This window comes from Priapulus caudatus, unplaced genomic scaffold (genome assembly GCF_000485595.1).
Source record: "Priapulus caudatus unplaced genomic scaffold, Priapulus_caudatus-5.0.1 Scaffold49, whole genome shotgun sequence".
NCBI classification, from domain to species: Eukaryota; Metazoa; Priapulida; class Priapulimorpha; order Priapulimorphida; family Priapulidae; genus Priapulus; species Priapulus caudatus.
Genome location: NW_014577110.1, coordinates 175,474 through 192,973, shown reverse-complemented (window position 1 = coordinate 192,973; position 17,500 = coordinate 175,474). Strand labels below are relative to the sequence as shown.

The window sequence follows — 17,500 nt, the reverse complement described above, 5'->3', positions numbered from 1 at the left end:
CGAGCAACGAAGTCCAGCGAAACGAAGCGAAACGAAGCGAACATACCCCAGTCTCAATGTTGCTTACTCGAGCAACGAAGTCCAGCGAAGTCCAGCGAAACGAAGCGAACATTCGCGCTCTGTATTTTGCTTGCCGAGCAGCGAAGCCAGCGAAACGAAGCGAACATGGCCCCGCTCGTATTTCGCTTGCTCGAGCAACGAAGTCCAGCGAAGTCCAGCGAACGAAGTGAACATGGCCCCGCTGTGTATTTCGCTTGCTCGAGCAACGAAGCGAGCGAGTCCAGCGAAACAAAGCGAACATACCCCAGTCTCAATGTTGCTTGCTCCCTCTATATACCCTATATATAACCTCGCCTTGATATCATTTCATATCTAACCCCCTTGATATCTAATTGAGATCGATGCACCCCCCCCCCCCTTGATATCTATTTCATATCTAACCCCCTTTGATATCTAATTGATATCGATCCACCCCCCTTTATATCTCTTTTATATCACGACATTAATGGACATTAAAGTTGGGAACGCTCCTAATGGAGCATCACCCCATCATTATGGCATTTATGCATCAATTAGTGAGTAGAGGCTAAATTGTTTATTACTTGTTATATAATCACTGTTCTTCTTGATTATAGGAAGATGAGAGTGCCTGGGAAAGATTAGTGGGGCTCACAGAAATGTTTCCCCCATCACTAAGAAGTGGTGTATCGTCACTGGTAACGAATTCTGTCGGTGGCTTGTTTGGCCTGTATGGCGTCAGCAGAACAGTAATGTGGATTCTAGGTATGTTGCTGGAAATCTGGTTCGGTCTTCTTGCAGTCATTATAGACTAGACGGATATTTGATTTTAGCTAGGAATTGGTCATTATCAAGTCTAAACCATGTACTGTATGCAGTCTGTATTATTCAGACAGAGTGATCACTTTTATGGACTGTAATAGGTATAATTTATTCTGCATATGCAGAGCCTGTGGTACCAGTATAAAAGCAAATTATTACAAACATGGAGCCATATTGCTCGTGATGCTTACATATTTCTTACAGTTTCTTCCTCTACGGTTCTGATGGCACCTGTGATATTTGAGATGGAAAGATCACAGATGGAACAGGCACAGTTGGCTCAACAGAGACAGGTGGGTGTGTTAGAAATGAGCGGTGAGATAGACTACTAGCACATATAAATAGGAGACTGGGTGTGAGAAGAGTAGGAGAGAGATATCATGATCAGTGAAGTGGCTCAGTAATTGTAGATCTGATCATGTAATGTGTTTCTTTTAGTATTTGCAAAGTTCAGAATTCATGAAATATATTTTCCCTTATTTATAGATCCTGCTGGGACCCAGTGCAGCAGTATCAGGGCAGCATGCAATGCACGGGGGAGCAGCAGCAGCAGCAGCCCACTGATTGCCCTAGTATGCGACTAAATCCATGTTTTAAATGAACATCGATTATTGTTAATCTTTCCAAGTTAAGCTCACCATATAGAGGTTGTATACTCCTGCTATACACATGTATGTCTTATTCTAATATTTGTGCCCGTAAAATGTTGCACGAAGTAGAGCTGTGTTGTTTTAAGCCCAAACGTTAGCATATAACATGCTTGGTTGGGTTTAAGAGTTCGTCATACACGATATCAGCTTGTAGTAGCTGTAATCGGTCGAAATTGTTAAGTTAGGCAGATCTCATTGGCGTGCTGTACTTCCTTTTTCGGCGAACATTCCCGTTTGTTGATTGCAAATTTCCATTGAAACTTCACATACAGGAAAAAGTTTTAATTTTTAAGTTAAATTTGTGAATTAGATATTGACAAGTAGTGTTATATATTTTGTCATCAGATCTTCCTCACATAAAAGAAGCATGTCCAAAAACACTATATTGGTTCTGGGTAATGAAAAATTTGTATTCATTCTGAACTGTCTCATTAACATTAAGTAGTAACATTGAGTACATGTCAATAATCATAGAGAAGTTTGATCGTTTTATTAGGACCATGTTCCTATGAAGTAATTTTACAATTTTCATAGTCACTTCAGTGAGAAAAATAACAACAAGAGTAAAATGCCAAATGATAAATAACAAACCAGTCTATTGCTCCATGAATGTACACGACTGTATTCTATACAGAAGAGTAAAAAAAAACTAAAATAGGTTTAGTTATACAGACACTGGTCGACAATAAACCAGTTGCACACTGAAGCTTTACACTACTAAAAGTGACACTGGTGCCTGCTTGCTAGAGGACTGGAACTACTTGGATTGAGCATTGCCACAGTAGGAGGCTGCACATGATACTATATTCCACACTACCTCTCAAAACATTGCGCAATCAGGGTACATTCAGTACCACTGCTGATAATATTCTAGAATGTATCTAAACCTTGCTTTGATATATTTCTTTCAGAAGCAAGCAGGGATATTGTTCAGTTAAAGCTGACTGTACACTTAATAACTACAAACAATAACATGTATACAATGAATACATAATAACCCCTTTCAAATGCATATATAGTATTAATTGAATATTACAAAAATACCAATAGTTAATATTACAACACCTTCGCCAATTTTGCCACAATAACATGAATAACATGTATTTTACATAACTGTATATTATGCGAAATATCGATGCACTACTATATTATAAATATAATTAATGATTAACATTTATTTTGAAGTAACAGCAGTAAAACAGCTTGCCTGTATAACGGCATTAGGCACTAGGACAAGAGACAGATCTGCATCCAGCCTGTTGATATGGAGACCTGAAATGATCTCACTTTGACAGGAAATGCACAGAATCGAGTCGATCGACTGTATCATGATTGTACAAGCATGGACTAAACTCCCTTACACTCGATCTGATTTGCCACAATAATGCCCACGCGTATAAATAATTTTTTTTTTCAAGTTCATTCAAGAAGCGATTTCAAGTACGTGACACCAATAAGGTTTCAGTAACCCGCGACAAACACTTGCATATTAACGGGTAACATTACTTGAAGGTTTAACGGATACCTTCAGTTAAAATAGGTGTATATTAAGCTAAATAAAAATTGTGTGGTTCAGCATTGACAAAAAAACATTTCCAAAAATGTTTTAAAACTGGATCATTTGTTTTTAACTTTGGTGGCACCACTACTTGTACTGCTTTGGCAAAGTTGTACAGATTCAGTTTTCAATAACTGTACGTAACATACCAACTGTATTTCTCATTCATGAATATAAGAAGAATTGCAATATCTTGTATCCTCTAGTAGTTTCAGTATGACCATGCAAGTATTTATTCGAGAAACAGAAAGTCGTACAAACAAATACGCTAGGTTTAGGTATCATTACACTTTGGTAATTAGCTCCAGGTCTGAAACTAGCAAAATAAAAATGCAAAAGTTCAACTTTATCAGGGAGGCAGCAAGAGTCGCATGGTGGCGACTGATTTGAACATCTTCACTGTCTAATATAAAAGTAAATGTCTGATGACAGAAATATGGCAGGTGTATACTATTTTTTATGCTATAAGTATAATATATCCTCAAATTCTAAAATAATGTTTTCTTTCACGATTGTGTCTTTGCTGATATCTGGCCAAACGTCCTGAGTGGCATGATCTATCATGGTTATACATAGAGAAATGTTTGTAAATGAAGTTGTTATCAAATTCATTTTAGAGTAATTGCAAGTATTGCAATAATCCACTGTTTATAAACTGTAAATCAATATAAGAAAGCATATTAAAGGGAAGGACATATTTCATGTAAACCCCTTACATTAGTAACACACAAGTATCCTACATGGTGCCACCAGCATGCAAACTGAAGTTATTTAGAGGCCTGTTGTCAGAAACATCATTAATGTCTATGATATAAGTCTATAATGACATGACTTTTCAAATTAAGTGTTGTGAAGAAGTTAGGGCACTTTATCTCATCCGTTCGTGATGTGTCTAACAACGGGCCTTAGTTCTGTACGTAACATGCTGAGCCTATGACTTCTTCCTGTTTATGTGTGTACTGGTCGGTGATCATCGTGGCTCTTCAAAGTAGCGTCGCCTGTCTTGCACGATTCCGGCTGGTGTCTGCAGACTGAACCAGCCATCTGGCCCGAGATCCACCGTGTATCTGTAGTAACCGGGGCTGCTCTGAGACCGCCTAGACACTGAACAAACAAGAGATGCCAAGGTGCAGTTCAGTCGATTGCAATGTGATCGAGCAGATGACCAGTGCATGAATGATATTGCATTTTCAATGTTAAACTGGGATTTTTGAAGCGCTGATATGAATACAAGGATTGTCCAGTGCTGCCAGACGAGCCAGCCTGCTAGGTACTCACACTTTTTTCGTAAGGTCACCTGAGGCTTTGATTTAGGCTCAGAAAAGGCTGGGGTGCCCTTCTCATTGGTTGGGATGTTGTCACGGTCATCTACTCAATCGAAAGAAAAAATAACGATGTTAACGTATGAAACGACAAACACACATGGAAAATATTTACCTATCTTAATTGCACGAATATCCCAGCAGGGGTCAGCACCCACCATCGCTATCGATTCGCCTTCGCTCCCGGCTGCGAGACTGATGGGTACGATAGCGATCCAGCTCCTGTGTGCTTTTATGAAGGGAATCCGACTGTTCCAACCTCTCTGCTCTTCCCAGCCCCAGCTCTCCTTTCAACTTGCTGTACTGCTTCATGATCTTCTCTGTGTTCTAACAAAGGCAGAAGTACATTTGATAGACAATCGGTTTGCGTATTCCGCGTTGCCCGACCATCTAAAACAGGTTGCAGTCATTGGTGTAATAGAGGTTCTCTCTACTCATATACACATAACTTCCATTCATGTTTGCTCCAGGTAAGTGCCAAAACTGGTGTTTATATACAATTAAAAACATGATTATCTGCCTTCATTATTGCTTTAATATCAAGATATCCATGATGGGATATCTGGCTGGCACAAGGAGGCTGCTTATAAAATCTTTAATCTTCAAAGATAAACTTCCAATACATCCCAACCTCATCTATACTGGGAAACATTGAACGTATGCAGGACTGGTTATCTGCCTGCATGTGGCTACCTTTAGATAATCGCAGAATGACTCGCTGGGTGCCTATAAATATATTGTACACTTGAGTATCTGCCTTCAGGACCGTTACATCTATCCAGGACTAGGTGGATTGCTAAGTTAGTATTTAAATGTTACATAAATGTATTGCAGACTGTGCATCTGCCTACATGGGGGTATTTGCTCAGAACTGAGTATCTGGCTAGAAGGGCCCATACATGTATTGTCGCCATGACTGACCTTCTGATCTTCACTAATTTTCTCTTTGAGCTTCGTCATCTCATCTCGCATATCGGCAAGCTCCGCCTCCTTAACACGCAACTTCACCTATAGTAGGCGAGGGAAGCACTTTTTGAGAAATTGTGAGAAATGTCATTAACTTAATTGCCATGAAACAAAGGTCAACTTTGCATGGCATTGCTCAGTGTGACCACAGCCCTAATCAGACACACAACTGTAACTACATAAACTGTACTAATATCATACATTATGAAGTGAAAATTACAGACTATTTATGAAGATTGAGGAATAACTACAAACAACTTCGCACAACTACAAACAAATACGAACAACTACAGACAACTAGGGAAAGTCTACAGCAAAATTGATCCTTGCTTGATGAAAGGAGAATTTCGTTAAACGTTTTATAGATCTAAGATGCCCGTTCCATCAGCAAGCTGGTGCCGATTGTTCCAGTGAGTGCATTTGACAGAAGGGATGGCTGGCTGTTAGCACAGCATCCACAGCAGTACGTGCGTATGCTGTGCATATAATTATGCAAGTCTCCTGTATACTTTCAATAGCAAAAACAACGAACATGCTCATAAACTAAAGTCAATTTTATTACAGTTATATACACACACACATGCACACACACACACACATGCACGCACACCACGCGCACGCATACTCACGCGCACACGCACACGCACACACACATATAAACAGATGTGTGTGTGTGCATGTGCAAGTGTACGAGTGCACACACATGCACACATGCACGCACACCACGCGCACGCATACTCACGAGCACATGCCCACGCACACACATATAAACACACGTGTGTGTGCATGTGCAAGTGTACGTGTGCACGAGTGCACACACATGCACACACGCACGCACGCATGCACGAGCACGCACGCACATGCTCACACATGCATGAACATGCACAAACATGCATGCACACGCAATTATAAAGTCTTGCAAAACTCTAGCCGTGCTCAGAAAAAATTGCACGAGCATTCATGTTTTGTGCATGCTTAAAGGACTATTAAAGAAGTGCCCGTACTTGTCAGCAAATTTTGCTACTGATTTTCTGTAATTGTTTGCATTTCTTTCCATATGTTCTTAGTTTTCTGTAATTATTGTCAAAAGTTCGTAAATAGTCCGTAATTTTCACTTCATATTGACAGATGTTCTCTTCTAACTCGGGTATAGCTACCTTCAGGCTGTACAATTCTTCATCTTTTGCCTCCTTCTGGCTAATGCTATCATCGTTACGTGTGCTGGATGCCTCTGCACCTAACCTGGCAAGCAGCTCTTTGTTTTTTGCACGAAGTTCCACGATGTCCTGAAAGTTAAGGGTGGGATTGATTCACTGCCTTGCATTTATGGTCAGACTGACAGAGTAAAGCTGAACAGCCATCTACGCAGTAATCACGAGATGGGCAAAATACAGGAAAGCAAGTAATATGGTAACGAAAAGTCGGACGTTTTACATTCTTCAAACATGGTCTATACCGTTGTGGGCAAATTTCAAATCCACCAAGTGATGGCATAATAGCAATTAAAGTGATTACATCACCAAAAATAATAAAAATTAAAAAAACATTTACACTTTTTCACAAAATATAAGTAATTCTGTTCACTTTTTATGGTTAAATTGCTGCATTATACTTCCTGTTTTACTATATTGTTCGATGTGAACAAACACTCGTGACTCATACATAGCCCATAGCAAGCAATTAATGTTGGGAACATTAATATCAAATCGTCCAGGTTTTTTGGATTTTTAACTAGTTGAGAAACAATCTTATCAGGTAAAAATTTGACGATACGTTTAGTCCCGTTAGTTCTTACTTTTAATGTAAAAAATGGCAATTTTTTTTTTACAAATTTTACCATAGAAAATTTGTGACGTAGTAAATTTGAATTGAATGTATTCTTGGTGATGTCTACACTGTACCTGCGTGCAACCTCGAAGCAGCTTCTTCTGCTTCTCCAAAGCTTCGGCCTGAGTGGCATTTTCCAGCAGATTTAGGGAGTATTGCTCGGACAACACACTGACCTCATGCTTGAGCATCTCTAGCTTCTCACTGAAACAGAAACGATACTGTGTTGGGCCTGGGATCGGGACTTCAGTCACTTCATATAAGGATTCGGTACGGAAAGCTACACCGAGGACCAGTGTTGGCTGCTAAAGTAATGGGTTCTATCAGGGAACCATAAAATCTGGGTTAAACCAGAGCAGCATGTAACTATGATAAGATAGGCTTGCAACCAGGGGAACCAGATTTGGGTAGGGGGATTGGTCTGGATTGGGTTGGGTCTTCTTCATTGCTGGCAACATATCCTATTCCAAGCTTGAGAAATAACAGGCTGGGTGTTTCATTATCCTGTACATACTCTTGCTCTTTGCTCGCAACTGCTTTGAGGTCATTCTCGTATTCCGTTCTGATTTTCTCCACCTCTTTCTCCAGCTCCATCTGGTGGTCTTTTTTGATGATATCGAGTGCTGCAAATAAGAAATAGCCGATCAGTACCAACAAGTAAAAGCTACAGAAGCAAACTCAATGGAAAAGACCTTTGAAAGCAAACCTTTAGGAACATCTAGTCGGGCACACTTGACACTACCGATGTAGGAGACTCTAGAGTCAACTGCTCGATTCTAATACTCGGGCAGATGCAAGATGAGCATTTCTGAGCTCACCCGCTCTTGTCGCAGCCGTCTCTTCCGCCAGAAGGTTCTCCTGCTCCATCTTCCGCTCCTCCATGTCTTTGCGGTGTCTGTCGCGAAGCTCAATGATGATCTGTCGGTGGGACATCTGCAGTGCCAGCGATCCGCGCTCACACATCTCCTGCAGCATAGGTTAATGCGAGCGTGCGGTTATTCGAGACACGGGGAAAACAAGTAGAGAGAGTTGGTTTAGATACGCTAAGTATCTTTTACATATCTCCTGCACACGGCAAAACCACATTCCGCCTTGCCTGATACGTTTAGAGGAGAGGATAACTGGTGCGGTTTTGTCGTGCCCAAATGGAACACCACCGGCACGAGGCAAACAACCACATTCACGTAACGGCGAGTAACTGTGCTGGAAAAGGCCAGTTATGTAAACCAGTCGTGCAGTTATGGAGGTTTCATGCTCCACAAATGAAACCGAGAGGAGAAATGAAAACCATACCTTCCAATACCACATACGATAGACTTGTTAAATAAAACACGTCGAAACATACGAGCGTGAACGAGCATACACGAAAGGGCCACTGTCTGTAGCCTGACTATAACATACTACCATAAGAGCTATACAATACAATCAGGTCTAAACATGAACAAAAAAAGAAATCGCGATCTGACAGAAAGGGTGAGGTATCCGTGTACCTTTAGCTGCTCTGTCTGTGCCTGGAATCTGTGCTTAATGGCCTCATCACTGACAGGAGGGGTCTCCAGCTCCGTAAGCCTGCGGTCATTGTCGCACCTCTCCTCTGCCAACTCACGCACGTGCGCTTTCTGCACGAAAAATATGCAAGAAATCCGCAGATGTGTACACAAATGCTACGTAAACACCGCGAATAATAATATTCAGCAGGAGCAGGTGCATGCAGAGCAGTTCTCGAAAAGCGTGACGTGGACTGAACTCGGCTTCCGATGAAATTGACTTCGTTAATGATCTACGTAGGCAGGGTAAAAAATACACGGGAGCGATGAGCGATTCGCTCTTCAAACCTCCAAAATCGCTCCCGTGAGGCTCAAAATAGCTCCCGTAAAAAATTTTGACGAGAGCTATTTTTCCCACAGACTTGAACAAGAGCTCCCGTGAAAAAAAAAGTAATTTTTTCCCTGTACGTAGGTATCGCGACGAACTTTAAGTCAGTCTCACCTTCAGATCGATGATGTAGAGTTCCAGCTCCCGCACTTGTTGCGTCAACGACCTGTATGTGTCTTCATCAGCCTCCGAATCACTGTGTTGCACCTGTTGTGCAATGGGCAAGCAGTTACGTACGTGCATTCACGTACAGCGACAAACTGCTCACAATAGAAATAGCGCTGACATTTTAAGTCATGCTTGGCTGAATACACTGAAATGATACTTTCATTATGAAAAGGACAAGCTCTTTCCATTAAGTAATGTAAAGATAAAGTGATAACAGGTCGACAACCTAATGTGACATTTTCATAGGCTATATAAGACATGTTAAACCTGAAAACAGAAATTATCACTTTAGTAGAATCTAAGTGTTAAATTCCACTTCCAAGAATGCCAATGTCAGTGCAAATTAAATAAAAAATATCTCTGCAAAGAAAGTGTAGTATGTAAACACTTGTGCAATGGAAACCAGCATGCAGGGTTAAAAGAAAGGAAAGCATACCCCGAATGACAGTCTGAAAGGAATAGCATGCACCTGACAACGTGTTGCATGTACGGAAACTTCACTACTCTACAGTAGAGAACAGAAGGACACTGGTGATCAAAGGAGAACACCAGTGCCGAAATGAAACCGAAACAGAATCCGACAGGTGCAAGAGACGTGGCAATCCAGAGATTCCACCATCCAGCGCGAAACCACCGTTAGCCCAGCATACGCCGGTGAGGACGCGAGAGCGTTGGCTGTACCTGCCGCGTCGCGTCTCCTTCCTCCTCCGCCTCCTGGCGTCGCCACGCAGCAGCGGCGGCAGCCGCCCTCAGCTCTGCCAACTCCTCCTCCTGTCTGTAGATGTGCTCCGTGAGCTCGGCGACCGACTCCGTCTCCTTGGCGACCTCGAGACCGGCGAGTCGCAGCTTCTCGCGCGTCTCCTGCAGGTCAAGGGTCAGCGCGCGAGTCGCCGCGTCGTGCCTCTCCCGCCGAGCCGCCAGCCGCGCCTGCACCTGCGCCACACACCCGTCGTCGTCGTCGGCGGCCTCCCGTTCCGCGTGCAGCGGGTTCTCCGCCAACTCCGCCCGCGCGCGCCTCTCCCGGCAACACCCGCACACGTCGGCATCCGGCGGCGCCCCCTGGGGGTCGTCCTCGGCGGCCGCGGCGCTGTCCACTTGTCGCCGAGGCTCGGCCGCCTGCTGTTCGAGCTCGGCGACGCGGCGTTGCATCTTCGCGAGCGTCGCCACAAACTCCGCGCGCTCGTCCTCCAGCAGCTGCTCGTAGCGCCCCCTCACGCCGGCGATGTTCTGCGAGCTCTGCATTGTCAGCGACTGGATCGTGCCGGCGGCGGACGGCGCCGCCGACGCCGCCTGCTGGCGCAGCCGCTGCCGCACGTACGTGAGCTCGGCGCGGTGGAGGCCCTCGCGCACGATGTCGCCGGCAAACTCGCTCAGCCCGCTGAGGTAGTCCTTGAGGACGGCGTTCGCGGCCTCGATGCGCACGGCGCGGTCCTCGAGCTCGCCGTACTTGCGTATGACCGGCTCGCGCGTAAGGATCTCGTGCCGCAGTCGCGCGCTCACCGCCAGGTCCTCCGCGCGCCGCGCCTCCCGCTCGCCCGCGTCGACGCCGCCGCCGCCGCCGTCGCCGCGTCTCGCCACCAGGTGGCTCCCCAGCTGCTTGTCGATGATTTCGTCGGCGAGCTTCTGCGTCTCGGCGAGCTGCACGGCGTCGTAGATCAGCTCGAGGCCGTCGTGCTCGCCCGCGGGCTCGTGCGCCGCCGCCGCCGCCTCCGCCGGCGCCCCCTCCCGGGAGCAACCCGCGCGCTTCATGTGCCGCAGTCCCAGCAGCAGCTCGGCCTGCATGACGGCCTTTGTCGTGATCGCGAAGCCGCCCTCCTGCAGCGCGTCGTGAAGCTTGTCGAGGTTTGCGTCGACGTTGGCCGACGCCAGCGCGCGGCCGGCGAGCAGCGACAGCGCCGGCTGCTGCGCCACCGACGGCGCCCCCTGGTGGAGGCTCTTGACGTCGATGGCGACGAGCGTCGACAGCTCATCGTAGATGTCGCACACCTCGCCCTGCAGCTGGATTCGCTCGACGAGCGCGGGGAAGATGGCCGCCGTCGCCGTGTCCTCGAGGCTGGTCGCCGCGGCGCCGCCGCCCGCGCCGCGCGCCGCCAGCGCGTGCGCCATCTCGCCGAGCAGCACCGTCTCGAACGCGAGCTTGCGCGCGAACAGCGCCATCGTCGCGGCGCGGCTTTCGCCACCGGTGGCGCCCTCTTCCGCGCCTCCGCGAGCGCCGGACCATGCCGCCAGGAGGCGTTCGACGAGGCCGAGCTCGAAGCTGCTGGCGCCGCCGCACTCGGTTCCGAGCAGCTTCTGCACGTGGATAAGGCTCTCGCGCAGCGCCGCCGGCGACGACACCGCCGCGTCGCCGACGTCCAGCTCCTGGATGAGGTTCTCCAGCGCCACCTGCGCGTGACGGATCACGCTCTCGGCCGTGCGCGGCCGCCGCCGCGCATCCGACGGCGACCCGTCGTCGTCGTCGGCGGCGACGATCGCGTTCAGCGCGCTCTGCGAGGCGGCGATCGCGTTCAGCGCCCCCTTGCCGTCCCCTGTCCGCGTCCACTGCCCGCTCTTCGACCCCTCGTCGTCGTCGTTGGTCGCGGTGACCACGTCCAGCGCCCGCTCGGCTCGCGCGACGCTATCCTCTAGACTCTTCAGCTTGCCCGTGACGATCGCGTACCCGCTCTTCCGCTGGTCGGGAACGGCGAGGTTGCTCGTCGCATCGTCCGACACCAGAGGACGCTCCGCGCACGACGATCTCGCGTCGATCGCGCCGAGACGCGCCTCAAGCCGCTCGATCCGCTTCGTGACGTCTCGCGAGCGCGCCACCTTCGCCTGCTCCTTGCTGCTGCGCGCCATGCGCTCGACCTGCGCCGAGTGCAGCTGCGACTCGTGCAGGCGGCTCGCGCGCTCCGCCGCGCTCAGCTTGCCGCTCAGCTCGTGCACGCGTCCGTTCATGATGGCGATCTGATCGCGGTAGTCCTCCTGCACGTGGCTCAGCCCCTCCTGCAGGCGCGCCTTCGCCTGCCTCAGCTCCTCCTGCGCGGCAATCGCCGCCGCGAGATCCCTCTCCAGCCGATCAGCGACGGCCCTCGCCGCCGCCGCCTCCTCGCGTTCGCGCCGCGTCTCCGCCAGCGCGCCGTCCGCCTGCTGCCGCGCGCACGCCGACTCCCCCTGGAGGCGGTCGCTCTCGGCGGCGAGGGTCGCTCGCGTCTCGGCGAGCGCGTCGCGTGCTTCAACGTGCGCCGCGAGCGCCTCGGCAAGCCCGCGCTCGCGCTCGACGCACGCCGCTTGCAGCTCCTCGACGCAGATCTCCAGCTTGTCGTTCTCGGCGTGCACGCCGGCCAGCTCCGCCCGCAGTCGCTGACCGTCCTTGCCCGCTCGCTCGGCCGCCGCCCGCGCGTCGCTCGCCTCCGCGCGCGCCTCCTCGACGTCGCCGGCCAGCTCCCGCCGGTCCCGCGCGGCCGCCTCCAGCCGCTCGCTCAGCTCGCTGACCTGCCGCGACGCCTCGGCGACGCCCTGAGACAGCTGCGCGTTGCGACGCGACGTCTCGCCGAGACTCTCCCTGACCTCGGCGTTCGTGCGGAGCGCACCGGATAGCTCGTCGCGGAGAGACCTCGCCTTGTCGTCGCGCGCGGACAGCGCGCTCCTCATCTTGTCGCACTGCGCCGAGAGAGAGGCCGCCTCCTCCCGGAGCGTATTCGCCTCTGCGGCGTCGCGGCGCAGCGTGGAGATGAGCGCCTCCTGGTGGCGCAGCGTCTCGTCGAGGTCTCGCAGCTTGTCGAGCTGCTCGCGCTTCTCCTGCTCCGCCACGGCGACGTCGGCCTCCGCCTCCTCCAGCTTCCTTTCCGCCGCCTCCACCTTGAGCTCCTCCGCGACGAGTCTCCTCTCCGTGTCCTCCAGCTTGCGCTCGGCCTCGCCCAGCTTCCCGCGGACGTCGTCGAGCTGCAGCTGCTTCAGCGCGCGGTCGTCGTCGTCGGCGGGTGCCGCGTCCGCGCCGCGCGTGCGCTCGAGCTCGTTCAGCTCACCCTGCAGCTCCTCGATGATACGACACTGCTCGCCGATCAGCCGGCTGTGGTCCTCCTCCTCGCGCGCTAGCTCCTCGTAGAAGGCGACCTTCTCGGCGAGGTCGCGCGCGACGGCCTTGTGCGTGCGCGCGCGCGCTTCCGCCGCCGTCAGGTCGCGCTCGAGCGCCTTGAAGTGCTTGTCCCACTCCTGGTTCATCGCGACAAACTTCTCTTTCTCGCGCGCCTGCTGCTGCTCGGCGCGATGCACGGCGCCCTCTAGGTCGCCGGCGCGGGCCGAGTACGAGTCGACGCCGGCGCGCAGCCGACCGATCTCACCCTGCTGAGTGAAGATCGTCTCTTTCGTTTCATGTAGGCTCTTCTTTAGCATGTCCGTCTGATTTTTCGCAACGTCCGTCACCTTCCTGGCTTCAGCCAGCTGCAGCTCTGCTGCCTTCATGCTCACATGCAGTTTGTTCTTCTCGCGCATCAGTGCTGTCACCTGTCAACGTAAAATTCGAACCATCGCATCATCTCAACTAGTGCGGACTGGGGACGGCATGCAGCACACACTGTTGCACACTGTGTTAAAGCTGGTGTTAGTGGGGGTGGCGCTACCACTCTTGCGACGTTCGTTTACAGTTAAATTCCAAAAACATTTTGTTCTGTTAAACAGCGTATGCCTATTATATACAGGTTATCAATGTTAATGCACACGCATATGTGCACATGCGACTGCAAGGGGTCAGTTTTCTTCTCCCCTGCAAGGACTTCACGTTCATGCCGTTAGCACAAGCACACGTACGTACCTGCTTCTCCAGGTCAGACTGGTTGGGAGCTGACTCACTGCTGGACCCTTGGGCTGCAAGGGCTGTTTTCAGCTCAACATTCTCCTGATGACTATGCAGCAACTCCCGCTGCATCTGCTCTAGCCGCTGCTGTAACGACTCCACCTGCAGTACGGAGATACAAAACTGTGAAGAGGAAAACTAAATGATGCCAACGAGAAATATATCGATAAGAATGATATGTTCGTTATCCGTCGTTATCGCGACGGAGAAGGACAACTGAAGTAAGTCGAACCTCTGCCTGCAGTAGCTGAGTATCGACCGTACTGCTGATTGTGTCATGATCAGGAGGAGAGGTCAAAGCCGTCTTGGAGTCAGAGCCATGTTTATGCTTCAAGCTGCTAGGTTTCATTGGTGCAGCCTGACAACAGAAAACGTTCTGTCTTTAAAGGGAAAGGGCAACGAGAATGTTAAATGTTATGCATTCACGTTGCTAACAAGCCAGCGAGTTATTTATACAGTTCACGCATAACGCGAATCACACTACTAAACATGTTGTGTGATGCTTGATGAACATGACTCCACCTAAAGAGACAAAATGCCATATACTATTAATGCGCTAATTAGGCAATAAAGCTACACAAAGCTAGACAATAGCAGGGGTAAACAATGACAAGCATTTGTCATTATTCACCCCTGACAATCGAAATGCAAAAATATATAAGTGTGACCAGTTTATCAAATCGAGTTTTCTCATAGAGCCGGACAAACCTCTTGAACAGACGCTGCGCTTTCTTCCTCCTTCGACGGCTGCCTGGCCCTGCGATCGCCCGGCTTCGGCGACTTTGACCTTGAGCGTGACCTTGAGCGAGCTTGCGAGGTCGGCGACCTGTGCTCGGCGTGCTTCGCGACGCCGTCGACGCGGTCAAGGTTGGAGTCCGGCCGATCGACGCTGAAGCGGCGCGGCGTGTCGCGGTCAGAGTCTGAGCTGATGTCCAGGTCGACCGCTCGCGCCGGCATCGACAAACTAACCGTCTCCGTCGGCGCATCCGCCGGATGCACGGCGATGCAGCCAGGGGGCGCCGTGCGCGTCTCTGCGTCGACGACGCTCGCCGGCTGATTGCACTGATTCTCCTGAGGTGGCGGCTGCGTGAGCGCGGAGGACGGCTTCCACTGCGGGCTCATTGTAGAGGGCGCCGGCGGCTCCGCGCTCGCTTTCGCGCTCTCTGACGACACTTCGCTTGGCACGTCTTTAGATATGTTGGCAATTTTTCGCTTCGCGGGCAGTTCAATGTCGGCCGACTCCGCCGACGACTTCAACTCGTTCTTATTTATGTCCTTATCCGGCGAGTCGGCGGGCGGATCCTTTTTCGCGGCACTGCTCTTGTGTTTCGATCGTCTCTCGCTGACCCGTGGCACATTCCGCTCCGGCGATTGCTCCACCATGCACTCGATTGCTTTCGCGTCTGACCTTCGACCTGGCTTCTGCTTTCCGCTGATGGCGCTCGCCTCCAGTTGGCGTATCAGCTGCTGTGCTTCGATGCTGCCAGCTAGAGCTTGCATCCAGTTGTTGCGGATACCTTCCGTGAGCGCGGACAAGATGTGTTTCGACTCCTTTGTCTGTAAGAGACAGCAGCTATAGCAATGCCTCGACATGTGAACGCCACCATTGCACACACACGCACACGCACACGCACACGCACACGCACACGCACACGCACACGCACACGCACACGCACACGCACACACACTGAAGCCGTTTGGGAATTACTTCGTTTAAACCACAAACCTTGGCATTTGGAAAGTAATTAAGGCCCGACGCCATGCAGTAGTTTATGCAAACATGATTAATTGTGCTGGAACACTTTCGTTTTGTAATTTCCTGTAAACCTCGTTGCTGTATTATGCTTAGGTACGCACTGATAAGCTATACATTTAACAAATTCAACATAAATGCTGGCACTATACGCACATATATTTATGATTCATAGTTTTTGCGACATTCTTTTGGCTTTCTAGTTTTTGCTTTCTTGGCTCTTTCACGGATCCTTATAACCTTCACTCCTTCTAAATTCACTCGATCTCTCCATCACACCATTAACTCCTTGCTTCACCCATCTTCCCCTGTTACTGTCATTCTCCCCCCCTCTCTCTCTCTCTCTTTCTCTCTGGCTCGCTATCTCTCTCTCTCTCTCTCACTCTCTTTCACACACTTTCTCACTATATATGGAATATTCCTACCTGTATCTGAAAGCCAAAGTTTTTTGGAACGTCCAGCTTGCTGACCCGGTCAACAGCACACAAGTTGATCACGTCATCTGTGTCGTTACGTTCCTCAGCCTGCTGGTCCTTGTAGAAGCTCAATGTTGGCCCCTTTAGCACAAACCAGTGTCTGTTCCAGGCCTGCAACGCATAACATACAGAAGTTGTAAAACAGGAAACCGGATAACGAAGTAAACCGTGACCTTACACGATATGCGCACGAGCATAAATTCAAACGGAAATTGGTCAACGTTTTTTATCGAATGCATCTCAGCCCGAACAGAATGAGTGCGCAATTAATGTATCATAAATTGACAAGTCGTTATTGCTTGTCTGTACGTCCTCTTATGTTTCGTATGTCAGGTCTGCAGGCCTGTTCTATGTGGTATAGACGCTCTCACGTTCCAATCTTAAGCGCGCAGCCCTGTTCTATGACGCATACATACACGATCCCCATACCGTCGTGTGTCCACAGGGCTTTTTATTTTTTATGCATACTCTCCCCTTTTACGAGTCTGCATATCATCTCCGTTCAATTCATGTAATATTCACAAGCCACGGTTCTTCACGTTCCGAAAGATTTGCGGTATAACGTAAGCTGCCTACAGCCGCTGTGAATGCATGTTTAACCCTTCTCACTGATCACCAGTGACGATAGAACACTGCGACACGAAGGGTCGTTGTCGTAACAGGTACTACAGATATGTACCCGAGGTAGTTTTAGGTTGTTTAGTATTATGTTTATATTTTTATATGAGGTATGTTTAGGGTTAGGGTTAGGGTTAGAGTTAGGGTTAGGGTTAGGGTACACTTCTGTAGTACAAGTCTGGTACACTTTGTGTATACATATATGTACCTCGGGGGGTACATATCTGTAGTACCTGTTACGACAACGACCCCTTGAGCAACACTGCGAAGGTTCGGCTCAGCTCGCACTTTTAGACACTTCCGGTCTATATCGCACGCACAGCGCGCGCAAACGCGCATCGCGACGGCCATGTAAAGCTTCTGATATCATGTGTTTCTCGCTTGACAAACGCACGTATCCGCGCGGTAACCATGCAGGTGTCACGCGATCACAGTATTAATATAAATTGCGTATTTGTCTGCTTCGCAGTAACTTTACGAGCCGAGCGTAATGGGCCGCCGCCGCTTAAACCGTAAACCGGTCGCTGCACACACACACGCACGCACGCGCGCGCACACACACACACACACACACACACACACACACCTTCACACACCTTCACACACCTTCACA

The 17,500-nt window shown here is 49.5% G+C and overlaps 2 protein-coding genes across 2 annotated transcripts in view; one reads left to right on the top strand and one right to left on the bottom strand.

Moving 5' to 3' along the window:
- The window catches only part of LOC106820844 (mitochondrial import receptor subunit TOM22 homolog), a 7,997-nt gene extending 6,127 nt beyond the window's left edge, over positions 1-1,870 (top strand). The window contains exons 2-4 of the mRNA XM_014825429.1: positions 636-783; positions 1,045-1,133; positions 1,327-1,870. Of these exons, the coding sequence (XP_014680915.1) occupies positions 636-783; positions 1,045-1,133; positions 1,327-1,404 (315 nt within the window). The 3' untranslated portion in view covers positions 1,405-1,870. The remainder of the gene's footprint in view (positions 1-635; positions 784-1,044; positions 1,134-1,326) is intronic.
- A 93-nt stretch (positions 1,871-1,963) lies between these two features.
- The window catches only part of LOC106820817 (myosin phosphatase Rho-interacting protein-like), a 107,752-nt gene continuing 92,215 nt past the window's right edge, over positions 1,964-17,500 (bottom strand). The window contains exons 10-23 of the mRNA XM_014825388.1: positions 16,219-16,380; positions 14,749-15,597; positions 14,273-14,398; positions 13,999-14,142; positions 9,153-9,245; positions 8,654-8,782; positions 7,982-8,129; positions 7,678-7,786; positions 7,238-7,367; positions 6,494-6,622; positions 5,292-5,378; positions 4,529-4,697; positions 4,327-4,416; positions 1,964-4,152 (exon numbers count right to left, since the gene is read on the bottom strand). Coding sequence (XP_014680874.1) covers positions 4,019-4,152; positions 4,327-4,416; positions 4,529-4,697; positions 5,292-5,378; positions 6,494-6,622; positions 7,238-7,367; positions 7,678-7,786; positions 7,982-8,129; positions 8,654-8,782; positions 9,153-9,245; positions 13,999-14,142; positions 14,273-14,398; positions 14,749-15,597; positions 16,219-16,380 — 2,499 coding nt within the window. The 3' untranslated portion in view covers positions 1,964-4,018. The remainder of the gene's footprint in view (positions 4,153-4,326; positions 4,417-4,528; positions 4,698-5,291; positions 5,379-6,493; positions 6,623-7,237; positions 7,368-7,677; positions 7,787-7,981; positions 8,130-8,653; positions 8,783-9,152; positions 9,246-13,998; positions 14,143-14,272; positions 14,399-14,748; positions 15,598-16,218; positions 16,381-17,500) is intronic.